The following is a 15,986-nucleotide window of genomic DNA, read 5'->3' on the forward strand; positions in this document are numbered from 1 at the left end:
CTTTCTGATTATAAATACCTGCCAACTACATGGGTTTAAAAAAAACGGCTATTTTAATGGCATTTCTTTACTTTTAAGATCTGCTAAATTTTGATAAAAAAAGTTTGTTGCTGAGAAAACTGTTAAATCTTTTGTGCATGTTGTGTCTTGATGTAAACTCTTCTCTTCTATTTGCATGTTTCAGTATAAACTAGACCTGCCAAAATACACTGTACAGTCTGTATAAAAAGGCATAATCGAGTCAGAAAAGTGGTTTGTGTGCTGCTGTAGAGATGTTTCACCTTCCTAAAGGTGATAATTTCAATGATGTTCAATAGATGAACCATAACCTAAGACTCATCATGGAATGTGGAAGCCCGCCTTTGGCAGATGGAAGTGGGAGGTAGTGAACTCGAGCAATATGCAGTCCAAATTAAAGCTGTTACCATTACAAGAAAGATGTAGAGTACAACCACCACTTTTGAATAAAACATGGTGTAATGATCCCTTTAGTCTGTCCTTGCAGAGCAACACATTGAAGTACAGTATTATAACGTCATAGCAAACCAGGGTCATCCTGTCATAGCCGCAGGTTAAAGCCGCCAAATAGAAAGACACACTCTTTTTGATATTGTTTCTGCTGTAGAAAAATATTTGTACAGGACTTGTTCTTATTATAAGAATGAGTCATTACAATCTTATATATTGCATAAAATGAATCCCCATAAATAAACATGCATGTTCGCTGTACGAGCATCTGTAATCAGTGCAATGAAAATACACAATGGTCTGTCAGTTCATGTTATAATAAGAATATCATCAGTAACAACAAACATGGCCATGTTATTATATTTACTTATAAATAAGATTTAAAAGTGTTTCTTTGGAGTTAAAAAAGGACAAATTTAGCTTTGCATTCATTTGTATAGATTTCAAATGAATTCCGCATTTGCACACATGCAAAGCCCTGGACAGTCTTTACCAGACGCTGACATTTTTAAAGAGTCTCTTTGACGTTGCCTGTTGCGATAACATCACCACTGAGGAGATGGCTTTTCATTTGGATTCTCGCTGACGTTGTTGAAACAGAGAAAATGTCAGAGCAGGTACAAACACCACATCTGATTCGATTTGTTAAAGTTAATGTATGTACATGCATGGAGGAAAAAAATGATGATAATCAGATTATGGCAAAGTGCGATTATTACAGTTTTCTGCTAAACACTTTCATCGTGTTATCTTCATCATATCACAGCTCAAATAGGGGAATTGCTTCATATGAATTGGGAATGAAGTGAGCACAGATGCAGCGCGGTGCATGTAGTGAAACAGCTGCTGAAGCTGGGAAATTTAATTGAATTAAATTACCATAAATTGAATCTATAACCAAACAAAACCGACAAATTCCCTCAGATGTATTTCTTGTTTCGTGGTATTAAGATGTTTGCACTGGGCTACAATGACAAATCAGGTGCCCTTATTAGAAACCATGCAAATCAGATTATAACATGCACGTTAACATATTACAAACTGACAAAACGTGGTCATATGAGAGCTAAAGCTGTTACTGTTCAATATGGAATCCAGTGATTTCATACTGACCTACAGGATCCCTCTGATTCTGCTGGAGGACCTTGCTGTTACTCCCGTCCATGTTCGCCATGTTGATGGTGTTGCCATCTGTCCAATAGATTTTCCTGTGTGTGGAGGTGTGAGGTGAGTAGGTAGTGATCCAGTCAGGCACAAGAAATAACAAGGCGTTTAACAATCAATAAATGTTTTTACGAATTGTACCTAGTAACCAAAAGATTTTGCTCCACGTGTCAACTTGGTCAAGACCTGCAAATATTTCAAGCTTGCAGAACATAGTCTCTTTAGAGGAGGCTCTGATCTTTCACTCGTACGGGTGAAGTCCATCTTCAGGTCTCCTAAGACCATGCATTGAAAGTAAGGTACTGACAAAGTACACAGACTGCTCTAATCTACTTACCCCTTGGCGGGATGCACTACAAGGCACCTTGGCTTATCAATGCCGTGGATGATGGAAGTCTTCAGGGAGCCATCAAAGCGAGCCACATTGATTTGTGACTCGTCATTTTCAGAGCTGAGCCAGTACAAGTTCCTCGAAAGCCAGTCTAAAGCCAGGCTGCGGCAGTTCACTATGTCTGTGGGGAAGAACGTGGAAAAGCTGTGTTGCCTGTGTGCTTTGCCAAAATATTCAAATAAGCTCAGGCACATTGACTACATCAAACATAAGCAAAATAAGGTACACATAGTATGATATTCAACAAATGATGTATACACTTGCTTATTAATTGTTGCACTCATTTCAAACTGAGAAAATTGACACATAATTACAATTAATAACCCACCTGCAGAGATAATGGTCTCTAGCTGGGTGCCGTTGATGAAGGCCCGTTTGATGGTTTGTGTTTTGATGTCGGCCCAGTATATCCTCTCCTCCTGGGCGTCATAATCAACCATGGTGACATCATCAATGTCTGGCACCGTTAGTGCCGTCATGACATTCATGTAAGGATTGTCAATGTCCACGCCACGGATTTCAGACCGCCGCACGTACAGGAGGAACCGTTTCAGTGCTGGTGAGAGGATTCAGAAAATAATCATTTGAATGATCTGATCAAGGTGGGGATGTGACTGAAGTGCTCTAATGTAAATGCTATTGTTGGTAATAAGGTATTCTAAACAAAACAGCTTACACCTTGTATTTACACAATCTATTTGTTTTTTTTACCCTGATAAAATAAGAAGAATTAAAAACTGAAAAATGTCTTACTCACCAAAGCAGGACTGTTTGTTGTTTGAAAGCTTCATGAGATGTGGACAGGTGCAGGAAGCAGTGCGGTTGTAATTGATGAGACACAGATGTGAACAGGGACCACGTCCATCATTCTCTTCACATGGGTTGGAGGCTGATGGGAGGAGAAGGGAGAGAAAGAATAAGGGATGTTCCAGAACACACAGTCTAAGCAGGTAAGATGGCAAGCACATAGATAGTCCAGGATAAATAGTGAACATGGATTAACTAGTTAACAGCCTCTGCAGTATAATAATGTATAATAACAGTTAACTTGCATACTACCTTTCAAAACCAAAGTTTCAAAGTGCTTAGCACACAACAAACAATATAATCAGAGCTGCCACATTAAAAACAATAGAGACAGATGTCATCATAAATTTTTTCATGAATATAAGCAAGAAGAATTAAGTTTGAGAAGAATTTGAACAGAAGATTGTGAGCTGGTGAGTCTGAGCACCTCAGGCAGGCCATTCAAGAGCTGAGGTGCCATAACAGCAAAGGAACAATTCCCAAGAGTCATGAATCTAGACACAAGATCAGCGATCCAGTTTTTGAGTGAGGACCTCAGGCTGCAAACAGGTTGGTCGAGGAAGAGCAGAAATCATAAAGTCTGGCTATAAAGAGACTCAAAAGGATTTAAAAACAAAATTAAAATCAATAAAAAGATTTGGTAGACAGTGTAGCAAGTCTATAAAAATATACAAATTTCAGTTTAAATTAAAGCAGCTGTGTTTGTACACTGTTCAGTGATCTTTTGTCTGCATCTCCATCCTCCCATCATCTACACTGCTTATCCTTTCAGGGTTGCATGGGGGGCTGGAGTTAATCCTTATTTCAGTGTGAGGCAGGGAAAACGCTGGACAGGTCACCAGCAAATCCCTGGGGGCCGCACTCAGTCATTCACTCTCACATTCACACCTACGGTCAACCACCTAACCTCAATCTGCATGTCTTTACACTATGCGGAAGCCGGAGTACCTGGAGAAAAAACCCACGCAACCACAAGCAAACAACCCCAGCCAGTGAAATTTGAAATTCTGTAAAACTTTAATTAGTGTAATTGTTGAAACGTACAATCAAAACTTAGGAGGTAAGACCAGTAAAAGCAGATGCTTCAAAAGGCTATCAACAATATAAAAGAGTTCTGGGACTATGCTTGGTTATGGTCATGAAATCTAAAAAATATGTTGCTCTCAGTCTTAATAAGCTTATTATATGATGCCAGTATTGTCTTTATCTGCTGATAGTGCACTTAGAGTGTGGTGTTGTGCTCCGGCAGACAGCACCGTCTCTCTCTCGCGCAGATTAACTGAGCAAAAGGAAAGAAAGATCGATGTTATTTTCAAATTTGGCTCTTTCAGGGGCAACATTGAGTGAAGATATTAAGGGAATTAAAGTTGTTTACTGGTGCAACAATATCAGAACTAGTTTCACAGGCAGTAGATTCTGAGATGGAACTTCAGCCTGGAGTATGGCATCAAAAAATAGCAGGGTCGTACACATGGGGAGTGTTGGTGATGGTGTTAACACTCAACACATGTATGTACACTAAGTGTGTGGCCATGATTATCTGTGGGGCTGAGATAATTTTGTTTCAATTAAGAGACATCTGTGACACATGGGAATTCAGAGATGGCTGAAACAGTAGACTATAATAACCTCGTCATAGTCAGCACTGATTAGAGGTAGTCAGAGAACTCAGAGAGGAAGACTGAATTTGAATTGGATGTCATTTTTATTTCTTATTTAAAACAAAGAGAAAAAAGTTTGGTGAGGATTAGATAATAATCCAGCTACAACACAAGGCTCTTTCTTTGTTACCTCCGCCTCGTCTTCCAGTTTAATCTTTTTCAATGACATACATATAATTAGATGACTTTCAACAGGTTCCAAGTTTCATTTCATGGGATGAAAAGAAAGAAGTCGTTTGTCTCACTACAACTCGTCCTCCTCAATTCAAGGCTGATTATTCTGTGTGTATAAAAGCTGCATGCCTGTCTATTTGATTTTGTAGAGAGTATTTGCATGGGTCATCAAATGGTTTGTAAATTGATGAAGATATTTTCTGAATTTGTTTTATCTATTTGGATGCGTTTTCCTGACTTGCAGTGCATTGAGCTCTCTGAATGTAAATTGTTTTACAATGATATGTAGTGAATACAATGAGTTGCTAATGAAATCAGATTCCTACTTACAAACAGAAGGGACATCTTTATCTTGAGGCCATCAATAATGGAATTAATCATCTTAAGAAATATACGTTCAATTCAATTCAAGCTTATTTCTGCTCTCTCACAAACCATATTTAGATCCAGGTGCTACTCTTATTTGTTTCTCTGCATGTGTCACAATATTGTTGACACAATTATAGTGCAGTCTTTCTGCCTGCAGTAACTGTATCTTCTAAATGGCATAAATTGAATTTTGTTTTTGGAAAGCTTTGCACATATTAAACAAAGAACGATGAAGGTAGTGAAGGTAATGATCCGACTTAATTATCCTCTGCATCGTTCTCATTCAAGTACTTGCTTTTGAATATATGTTAAGTATAAGTACATTTTGGATCAGTGAACTAATTCCCCTCTCAATATTTCTATTTTTTAAAAATATGAAGAAAAATAAATACAATGTGAACAAGTAATGCAATTCATAGTAAAAATGTAGTGGAGTAGAAAATATAGATGTTTAAAATGAAGTTAAAGTCAAAAGTAGCTGACAATAAATCCACTTGATTTAAGTACAGATGAAAAATATACTTAAGTACAGTAACATGTACTTTAGTACATCTCACCACTGAATTACACATTGGCTTCCTATACTCCTATACTTGATTAAACCCAACCCAGCTGTTGACAAGAGACATTATCTTCTTCACTGGTTTTATCTGGGTGTTTATAATAGTGCAAGTAATGAATATACTTATAGACCCTCGTCTACGATCAACTGAAGACTGAATTGGATCCAGAGGGTGATAAACAATTACACAGAGTTAAGAAAGTACATTTAATTATTTGAATGCACCATTAAAGGCTGCATTTATAGCCCTTTGTCATCATACCCATCAAAGAAAATGCAATTTTGAAACAGAAGACAAAAGCAAAGCTGAAAACAGCTATCATCATATTGATGTTCTTGGTTATTGACAAAACATTGCAAAGCATGAAACCATGATGGTTCAGTACAGAGATATGAAAATCAATTCAGTTTTAAGATTCAATTTAAAAGTTCACAGGCTCCAAGTAAGAGAAATGACACAATATGTCATTTTTATTTCTTATTTAAAACTAAGTGAAAAAAGTTTGGCTTGGAAAAGTTATGTTGATTTTGACTGATCTTTACTCATCGTCCGACCATGTGAGCTTTATCTCTTGTTCAGTTGGATTGAAGAGGTCCAGAGTACGGTGGCCCCGAGGCTTTTATCAAAACAGCAAATCACAAAACACAATAGTAAATTACAGAAAACAATGGCAAATGTGAAAACACAGCAACAAATAAGAAAACAACATGACAAAACACAACAGCATTAACTTCTAACACAAAAGGTAGGTACCGGCTATCAACAAAGCTTGTTGCTGATTCAATGGATGTTCTGTTGTTCCATTTTATTTTCATTTTTTCAAGGTCAACGTATAAGAGTTTAGAATATTAGTTCAATATTATAGCTATGTTTACTCTTTGTAACTTCTCAGGAGCCAAGGGTATGTTAACCACCTGTTCCTGTAGGGCAGCAGAATATCTAGGTTAAGACCCGTCTCTTCCCAGCAGACATGCACAGCAAGCTGAATTCCACCACCTCTTAACTTTTAAAGGCACAATACATTTGAAGGACCCTATTCAGAAAAATCACCTCAGCAAAACTAAAGAACGTCACCCACAGTTCAGTTATTTCCCATTATTCTGCAATCACATTTCATGCATCAAACACCTCCATCTACTGTGGGTGATTCATGTCAAACAAGCTCATTCAAAGTTCATTTCCAGGGCTCCTTCAGCAGCATATTGAAGAGTGGCATTGCATCACAAATGTGGCTAAAACTGCAGCTCTATGTTTCTGCGAGCAGGAAACAGCACCCAGCTGACTCAGTATGCTAATAGAGACCAATCACAGCAGGAGCGTATTCACCAGATGCATGCTACCGAAAGATGACGGGCAGCAACAACAGAGCCGAGGTGTTTGCTAGCTCTAACCTGTCAGATTCCTTTGTAGAAAAATAAGGGTACTCAGAAAAAATAAGGAGATGCTTATTTGCAATCTGAAAAGCATATTGTGAAAAGAAGCAGTGTCGTGATTAGATGTTCAAAGACGTCATAATCTGTGCCTGTTCAACAAACTACATTTCATGAATCTGTAAGACACAGATCTGTAAGATAAAGATTCTGTTTTATGATTAAAATAGAAACTAGAAAAGATACAGACATGAGAAAAAATAGCATTCAGTTTAAGGGAATAATTGACTTATGCAGAGAATGTTCCTGCAGTTTGCAGGGACAATGTGGATAACTACATTATAATCTGGAAGTGCAGAACAGAAACTTTTTCACAGTTTATGAGGATTTGATAATAATCCAGCTACAACACAAGGCTCTTTCTTTGTTACCTCCGCTTTGTCTTCCTAGATGCGACAGTTTAATCCCTTTTCAATAACGTAAATATAACAGGTTCCAAGTTTCATTTCATGGGATGAAAAGAAAGAAGTTGTTTGTCTCACTACAGCTCGTCTTCCTCAATTCAAGGCTGATTATTCTGTGTGTATAAAAGCTGCATGCCTGTCTATTTGATTTTGTAGAGAGTATTTGCATGGGTCATCAAATGGGTTGTAAATTGATGAAGATATTTTCTGAATTTGTTTTATCCATTTGGATACAGAGCTCTCTGAATGTAAATTGTTTTACAATGATATGTAGCGAATACAATGAGTTGCTAATGAAATCAGATTCCTACTTACAAACAGAAGGGACATCTTTATCTTGAGGCCATCAATAATGGAATTAATCATCTTAAGAAATATACGTTAAATTCAATTCAAGCTACTTTAAATATATCAGTTCCTTTTCTGCTCTCTCACAAACCATATTTAGATCCAGGTACATCCCTATCAGCGATGATGCAATTTAATACACAAGTTATTCCTGCCACTGAGAAACCTATAACTGCTACTCTTATTTGTTTCTCTGCATGTGTCACAATACTGTCGACACAATTATAGTGCAGTCTGTCTGCCTGCAGTAACTGTATCTTCTAAATGGCATAAATAGCATTTTGTTTTTGGAAAGCTTTGCACATATTAAACAAAAAACGATGAAGGTAGTGAAGGTAAAAGTTAAAAAAGGTTAAAAATATGAAGACAAATAAAAACAATGTGAACAGGTAATGCAATCGATAGTAAAAATGTAGTGGAGTAGAAAGTACAGATGTTTAAAATGAAGTTAAGTACAGTAACATGTACTTTAGTACATCTCAACACTGAATTACACATTGGCTTCCAATACTCTGTTGAATTAACCCAACCCAGCTGTTGACAAGAGACATTATCTTCTTCACTGGTGTTATCTGGGTGTTTATAGTAAAATATACTTATAGATACTTTGTGACCCCTCGTCTATGATCAACTGATCAGTTGTTTTATAATAACTGTAACGATAGCAACAAGCCAATCAACCTCTGGATTTCTATATGCCTGTTACCCATTCTTATGTTAAACTGCTGCCTTGCCTTTCAAATGACAGATCATTTAAAGGCTGCTCCAGTGGAGCTTCACTGTGGCACCTGCTGAATGGCTCCGGAGACAAGCCTCATATATGCTGTTCACTTCACCCACTCTCACCACATCCCTCCAGTTGATCGGGGTCTAGTGGAGCATCACATCTTTAAGGCCTGGCTTGTGGCTAGAGGGGATAATAGCCAGATCCCCCCCCAACCCAGATGAGCTCTTTTAAATCGGATTAGGAACGCTTACCGTCTTCTTTGGAAAAGCAGTCCCATTTGCTCACACTTATCTACAGTGAACAGTCAGGAGGATGCAGATACAGGAAGGAAACATGCAAATTAAATTGTGACACACTGATGAAGCAGTGCATTACCACCGGAATAATTGAAGGATTGTGCAACTTGGCAATGCAGAAAAGGGCAGTTGTTGAACAGAGTGCTCGGTCAGTAGATCTTGGCCAGAATGATCCATCATGCAGTGTTTTATTTTGGCAGACCTGCTTTAAAAATCAATCAAAAATCTATTTCTACAGACTGTTAACGGAAACAAAAAACAGAAAGAGAACTGAAAACAGATTTCATTCATTTTAAACTCAGCAATATCATACAAGTTGATCTGCATATGAAATAAAAAATTGTCTCAGATATCTAGTTCTTTTATCAGACAGCATATAAGCCGTGAAACTTTTGTGGTCAGAATCTTGAATTACTCAGCTTACTTAAAATTGATTACTTATTCAGCTGTGACACTTGCAGGTTCAGAAGCATTCAATGAAGTACATTAAGAATATTAATGAAGGTTCAGACCTATTTAATGTAATTCCTGTCATCACAACACACTATTCATATTACTAATTGATCCAATTATTGGATGTGCCACAATTATTCATAGACAGATGTGGTTCTCATTCTGAAGCTCTCTTTATTCACTTCCAGGAAAAAGTTTTAATATACAGTAGTATGAGCAAATTACAATAATTTGGATAATGAGAAACCACATTCAGAGTTACCATTAACTCAAGCTAGCTAATTCTTTGCATGAGTACCATTTTCATTCAGACACACGCTCACTGATTGACGGGTCAAATGAAGGCAGAGGCGGAAGTTGAAATTAATTACATTGTGCAGTTTTTACCTCCTGTCACTTCATGAGAATGAATTGTTTTGAAAGACAATGACTCATCTGTAATAACCCAGGAACTGGTGCGATTGTAGCAAAATTTGATAGGATGTGATGAGTTTGATCTTCAAAGTTGATAACAGGCATCCCCTTTTGTGCACAGGCCTAAAAAAGAAATCCCTACAATGAAATGATCACTGCTCTTGAACCTTTCTAATTGCACTTCTTGTAATGGCTTTGTTATGAATGATAATTACTTATAGTTTACGATATCTAGGTCAGTTGTTGTTGAACCAAATTCACAGAGACAGATGCATGATAAAGATGATACCCCTCTGGTTTGTTTGCAAATATTTCATCCTGTTATGGAAAAAAAAAAAATGCTGCAGCATGGATAGTAAGATTTTATGATTATTTACATAGACTCTGTTCACTGCCAACTACCTGCACAGGTGTAGCTTCAGGTAAGTGACGTAGCATAAACACAAACCACCTGTGACACACATACTATAAAAGGACAACCTATTCATATGGATATTTATACTCACTAAGCTCCACCATGAGAACCCACAACCTCTAGTCACAGCTGCATATCTTCATGCAATGCATCCTGGTTCTGGTTACAGGTGACAGCATGCCACAGGCCAAAGTTAAGGACATGTTTAATACTTGCTGTTTCTCTTGGGTTCCTCTGGTGGAAATCCATAACACCATCTTAATAGAGCTAAACTAGCTCTTAGCCCAAGCTGCCTAATTTTCAAAGGCCATCAAACATAATTGCTATTAGGATGTGCTGTTGTAACCAAGATAATGTCAATTCTGTTCTCACCTTGTGGCTGCCTGCTGGGGTGGAAGATCTGCAAGTCAAAAGGTTGGGCACTTGTCTTCTGGATGACCGTCACATTACGCCCAGTCCACTTATTGGCTCTCGCTAAAGTATTGGTCCTCCAGTCAGTCCAGTACACGTTGCCTCCATAGAGAGACACAGCAAAGGGATGGGACAGGTATTCATGGCCCTTGAGGATCTCAATGACCCCGGTGCCATCGTAGAGTGCAGAGAAAATGGCATCAGAGCTGTTCAAAAGATGGAAACAAAGACCCACATCAAAGTTTAAGCTGCTCTTCAAATGCATTGAAAGGGAGCAGCGCGAGTAGGCAGATCAAAGTTTAACCCACCAGTCCACTGATGGAACTGTTAAATTGTTGAAGACACTCTCAAAACCAAATGTGGCCATCGTACTAAGATCTCTAAATAGTACATGAACTCCATTATTAAATGCACACTAGTTGTACATTGGCGATTCAAGACAGACTTTTATACTGGGAATGGTGAATCCTTTGCAGTAGATTATGTCATACATGGGAACGAAAGGTGAGAAAGCTTCTGCATGCAACATGAAAACTCTTAACGGCATACCGTGCATCTGTCCAAACAATCCTCTTTTCCAGATGATCCAGAGTCAGTCCATTAGGCCAGGCGCCAATTTCCATGTCCTTAAACACAATGTGCCGACCTCCTCCACTCATTGAAGCAGCCTCGATTCGGGGGAAAGTAGCGTCCCAGTCGGTCCAGAAGAGGATCCTTGGTGTAGAAAACCAAAAAGGCAGCAGTTAGTATTGATCACTGTCTGTCTGCTTTTACAAGGAATAGCAGCAATAAACTTGTAATGTTTCTTTAAAAATAAAGGGATGTCAGACCTTTCAACAATGTGAACCATTTACATACACTGCAAACACACTAATGTTGTTCTGCCTGTATGCATTAACAGACAGTGATGATGATGGCTGTCCAAGAACAGCCCCAGTGATCCAGTGCAACCCTCAACATCTGTGACAGGCCTTGAAATGGCAGACCATCTGTTTTATTATTACTTTTCACAGCTCAATGAGGCCTGAAAATGAACAGTGTCCTACTCCAACCCAGCACACATCACTTCTGTCCTGACATGGTCCACAAAGTCAGCCAGAATGCCAGGGAAAATGGGTGTTCAGGCTTAAATCAAGTCCTGACGACAACGAAACAGTGTTGGGAAGAAAAATCCTTGTCCAGATCAATAGCGATGTTCACTTGATAAGACCTCACTGATCAATGACCCACTCCTTTGAGTGGATTCAAGTAATTAGATCAAATTTATTACCCTGGGATGGAAATGCATCTTTAGGCACCAAAAGCACCCATTAATCCTACTCTGCACAGCCATGAAACGTAGTCATCCTCCCAAATGTGAACAAGTACTATTGGAAAGAGTGCATGAGCAGATTAGTCATTTTTTAAGAGTGTTAAATTGATTTTAGGAATGTCTGGGCTTTGCTTTAATCTGAAATATACTGGCCACAGTATACAACCACTGGCTAGATCTCAGATGCATTAATCCAATGTACGCAGCTAGTATGAATTACTAGCATCGCACCAGCAGCATAGAAAATGTATTTCATTTTTGGTATGATTTGAACTTCCATATACATCTAAAAAACGGAAGAGCAATAAATCCCCAAACTGTGTTTCGAGCACTGCAGCAGATACTGTGAGAAAGTAAACCAAATGTTGTTAATTGCTATTATTCAGACAGTTACTTTGCCATTACTCTCTGGTAAAAGAAACATATTTCAAGTACCTTGATGGACCTAAATGTACCATCTGAGAATTTAAAAAAGAAAAAAGATATACACTTTCTTGATGTAATGTAACCAGTGTTCTGGTGTCTTTAAGTAAATATATTTGTGGTAGATGAGAACAGACATAAAGAGACTGGAGAGCTGGAGCTGAAGTCACACAATGGGGGACAGGTCTGACTCATTATTACTTGCTGATGCAAAAACACATCGAAGACAGTGACAGAGCAGGTGTCATAGCTTTGAACTGGGCCGAGAAGATCCTGCTAGTAGGGTGAACTTATCTTTTACATGTGTCTTAAAAACCCACTGCAAACTGCCCACATTAAATGAGGAGCAGGCAGCGAGAGGCCTACCCGCCACACCGCCACTACCACCAACAGCTTTGCACGATGACGTTACGCGTGTGACACAGATTCCAGCCCTGTGGCTGCAGCTGAGTCAGTCCCGTAGATCAGCACACTCATGAGGGACAAACAGGAACACTAGAGTTGCAACACGCACAGGCTCAGTTCTCACGTTTGGTGGCAGCTATAGGATTTGTTTTCTAACTTTTTTGTTTTCTAGCCTGCTGTTTCACTGGGTGACCAAGGAATTAAGGTCCACAAAAGAGACAAGGCATAATATGCACATTCATAATGAAACAACTCAATATTGCTTTTGAGAGCCTGTACTATTCAAAGAGAAATATTTGACATTTTTAAAGACAAAATCAAAGTGCATTGATTTGTATACAGTGTCACGACCTGCAATACACAAGACAAAGACAACAAACCACGGCACTAAACATGATTTAATCATATCAAAATCAAGACATGAAATATGTTTCTCAAGGTTGAGTGCAGAGATGTCTTGTGAGGTAATGTAAGCTACAGGAACATAAAACAACAAATCACATCATCCTGCCAAGATCTCAGCTTCCTTTACCAAAGTGCCCAAAACAGCCAGTAGAGTCACAGCACAGTTACATGGCAATGCTCCTTCACCAGCTCCACCACCTGACAGCACTGGCAAACACTGACAGTTGTGTTTGATGGGGCGCCAGGCCAAGACAGAACTGCATGCCTGCTGGGAAGTGAACCTCGGTCTCTCTTCAGTGGTGGCTGTGCACTTTTTAACATATCCCCCACTCAGATGCCCCTAAATTTTTAAAAATCTGCTCAGCAGCTCTCCTCGCAGAGCTCATGTCTTTGACTCAAAGCAGCTGCTGCTAGGCAACAATTCTTTACTGCTAATATACAGAATTGAAGAAATATCAAGTAGTCGAATAAAAAGGATGTTTCTCAAAAAAGCATTATGGTTCTGTTGACTGGCCCATTTTCTTAAACAGACAAAGACATCCTCAGAAAAGTATGTGGACGTGGATAAAAAAATGAGACCCAGACGACTAACAGATTAAATTAAATTGCAAATAAATTCAGCTATATCTGGTAGGGATGGGATTTTACATAATATCTTAAAAATAGATTGATTTCAATGATAAAAAAATATATTTAATCTTCACTGAAAAATGTATTTAATCCAAATAATGCTGTGATCATTTTTTACTGATCAGTTAAAAGGGCATAGTGGACTGCATGGACACAATGTATCCCTGCCTGCTGATCCAGGGGTTTCAGACACTTGTCAGATATCCTCATCTGTTTCATCTGGCTGCCTCAAAGCACCAGTAGTTCTGGTGTTTGTTTGTTTTAGTGCGTAATGGATCAATAGATGCTCTTTGCTCAGGAGCTTGATCGGGTCATTCACTACTCACTCGCTGGTGGCTAAATCCTGAGCTCCCACTGTCTATTCGTCCATGGAGTGTTGTGCATGAACACATCAGCTCTGCACCCACAGCTCAGTGTCAAAATCCAAGTTAAGACAAACCTACCTAACCCTAACTCAACCCTCACCAGGAGGTGTCATATCTCTAAATCAAATCTGAACCTGACTGCATTCCATAATTTCACATATACCCGTGCGCTACATAGTCCCACTTTCAAAGATTCATTTCACTAATTTGATTAGGTAGGGCTTGATTCATGCTTGGTCTGTGGTTATCTGCTGATTTGCAAAATGTAGTGTCTCCTTCAAATGAGCACTCGCTCAGGCGGCTCCCACTTGGTGTTGATGAAACGCAAAGAGAGAAAAAGAAGAACTGATTTTGCAGTAATGATCTGTTCACATACCCAAAGTGACAGTCCAACCCTGTCTCCTCAAAATTACATGTAAATAAAAAAATAAACTGCACCAGCAAATGTAATAAACATAATCACTGGCTGGATTACACTAAATGTTTTTTTCCTTTTTTCTGAATGAATGAAGTGCTACATTTATTAACTGCAGCAGAATCACCAGGATGTTGTTGGGGTGGATGGCAGACAGACTGTCATAAGGCTTGATGCATTTACATTGGTTCAGATAATATGCCTTTATTTTCATTTCAGTTTTCTGCATTATCATGTTTTTTTTCACCAACTGCTTGCCCAAACACAGCCATAGCTCGTACATTAATATGAATACTGTACATTTTCTACACCTTGCACATCATTTAACCCAGTGCTATAAGCAAGGTCAGCAACTTACTTTGTGGTTTGCTGCCACGGCTGGATTTACAAGGGGGAAAGTAAGGAACAGTGAACGGATCCACATGCACACACAAACACTGCCTATAATCAACCTGCAGTTTAATGTTTATTGCTATTTAGCACCTCCCTGACACTTTGAGCGTAGATGGTTTAAGTATAAACTTTATCCAAAAGAGAATGGGCAACTAAATGTACATTGTTCAAATCATTTTATCACCCAAAACATCATATTATGATCCTTAGTCTGGATTAAAACACTGTCAGTCCAAAACATAAAGCGAAACAAGATTATTGACTGCTCAAAAATACTTTTAACATTACATAAAAATTAAGTATATACAAGCAAACACATATATTTAGTTTCAATGTTCAAGGGCTACAAATAGGCCTAAATCCTTATTCTGTTTGGAATAAAATGTATTTTAAGGAGATACCACATAGAGATGTTCTTTCAACAAGATAACTAATAACAAGTTTGTATTTCATGAAAAAAAAAAGTATTATAACATGACAAACCTGAACATGTAAGAGCAGAACGTTGTGTGTTGCACACATGAAGTGAGGATTTTCCTTTTAGGGCCATGTAAATTTGTTTTACTGGGGCAGTTCTGTTTCTTTTCAAATGGCAGGATGGCAAAGTGCTAAATTGTTGGACAGCATAACAAACTACTGCAGGTGTGAAACATCAGAGGGAGTCGGACCTGTTACCCCCAGTTTGATGTCAGTGCCGACCCACTGACAACCTCATTTCACAAATTAAAAGGTTAATCATAACACTTGTTGTAACAAGGTAATGAAAGTCTAATCAATGCATTGCAATATGTGCTTTGTTTCCTCTAATGATCTGCTTGCTAAGGCAAATGAAAGGCTGCCATTCTGGAGCCACAGATCAGTCTACTAACACTCTCCCCATGCATCTCAGCAGGATAAACAACTATAATTTTAAAATTGGGCCCTGAGGGGAATGATGGACAATAAGAACTAAGCATATATTTGGCTTTAAGTTGAAGGTCTTGTTTAAAATGTGGAAAAAACATTGCTCAAGAAGAGGGGTGAAACAATAGTAAAGCAGGAGCGATGGTTGGAGTGATGGTTGGAGGGGTTGTATCTACATCAGTTGACATTACTGGAATGGAGAACACTGCACTGTTATTGATGTATTCTATATCTGCTGCT

General features: G+C 38.5%; 1 protein-coding gene across 7 annotated transcripts in view; it reads right to left on the reverse strand.

Moving 5' to 3' along the window:
• The window catches only part of lrp1bb (low density lipoprotein receptor-related protein 1Bb), a 247,304-nt gene that overhangs the window by 82,985 nt on the left and 148,333 nt on the right, over nt 1-15,986 (reverse strand). For all 7 annotated transcript variants that reach the window (XR_011244330.1, XM_069533046.1, XM_069533042.1 and 4 more), the window contains 6 exons: nt 11,045-11,209; nt 10,457-10,701; nt 2,781-2,912; nt 2,352-2,579; nt 1,970-2,144; nt 1,582-1,676 (listed from right to left, as the gene is read on the reverse strand). Coding sequence is in view for 6 of the 7 variants with exons in the window: in XM_069533046.1 (XP_069389147.1) it covers nt 1,582-1,676; nt 1,970-2,144; nt 2,352-2,579; nt 2,781-2,912; nt 10,457-10,701; nt 11,045-11,209 (1,040 nt within the window). In the remaining variant the exon portion in view is untranslated. The remainder of the gene's footprint in view (nt 1-1,581; nt 1,677-1,969; nt 2,145-2,351; nt 2,580-2,780; nt 2,913-10,456; nt 10,702-11,044; nt 11,210-15,986) is intronic.

The sequence above is a fragment of the Paralichthys olivaceus genome, chromosome 10 (genome assembly GCF_024713975.1).
Source record: "Paralichthys olivaceus isolate ysfri-2021 chromosome 10, ASM2471397v2, whole genome shotgun sequence".
NCBI classification, from domain to species: Eukaryota; Metazoa; Chordata; class Actinopteri; order Pleuronectiformes; family Paralichthyidae; genus Paralichthys; species Paralichthys olivaceus.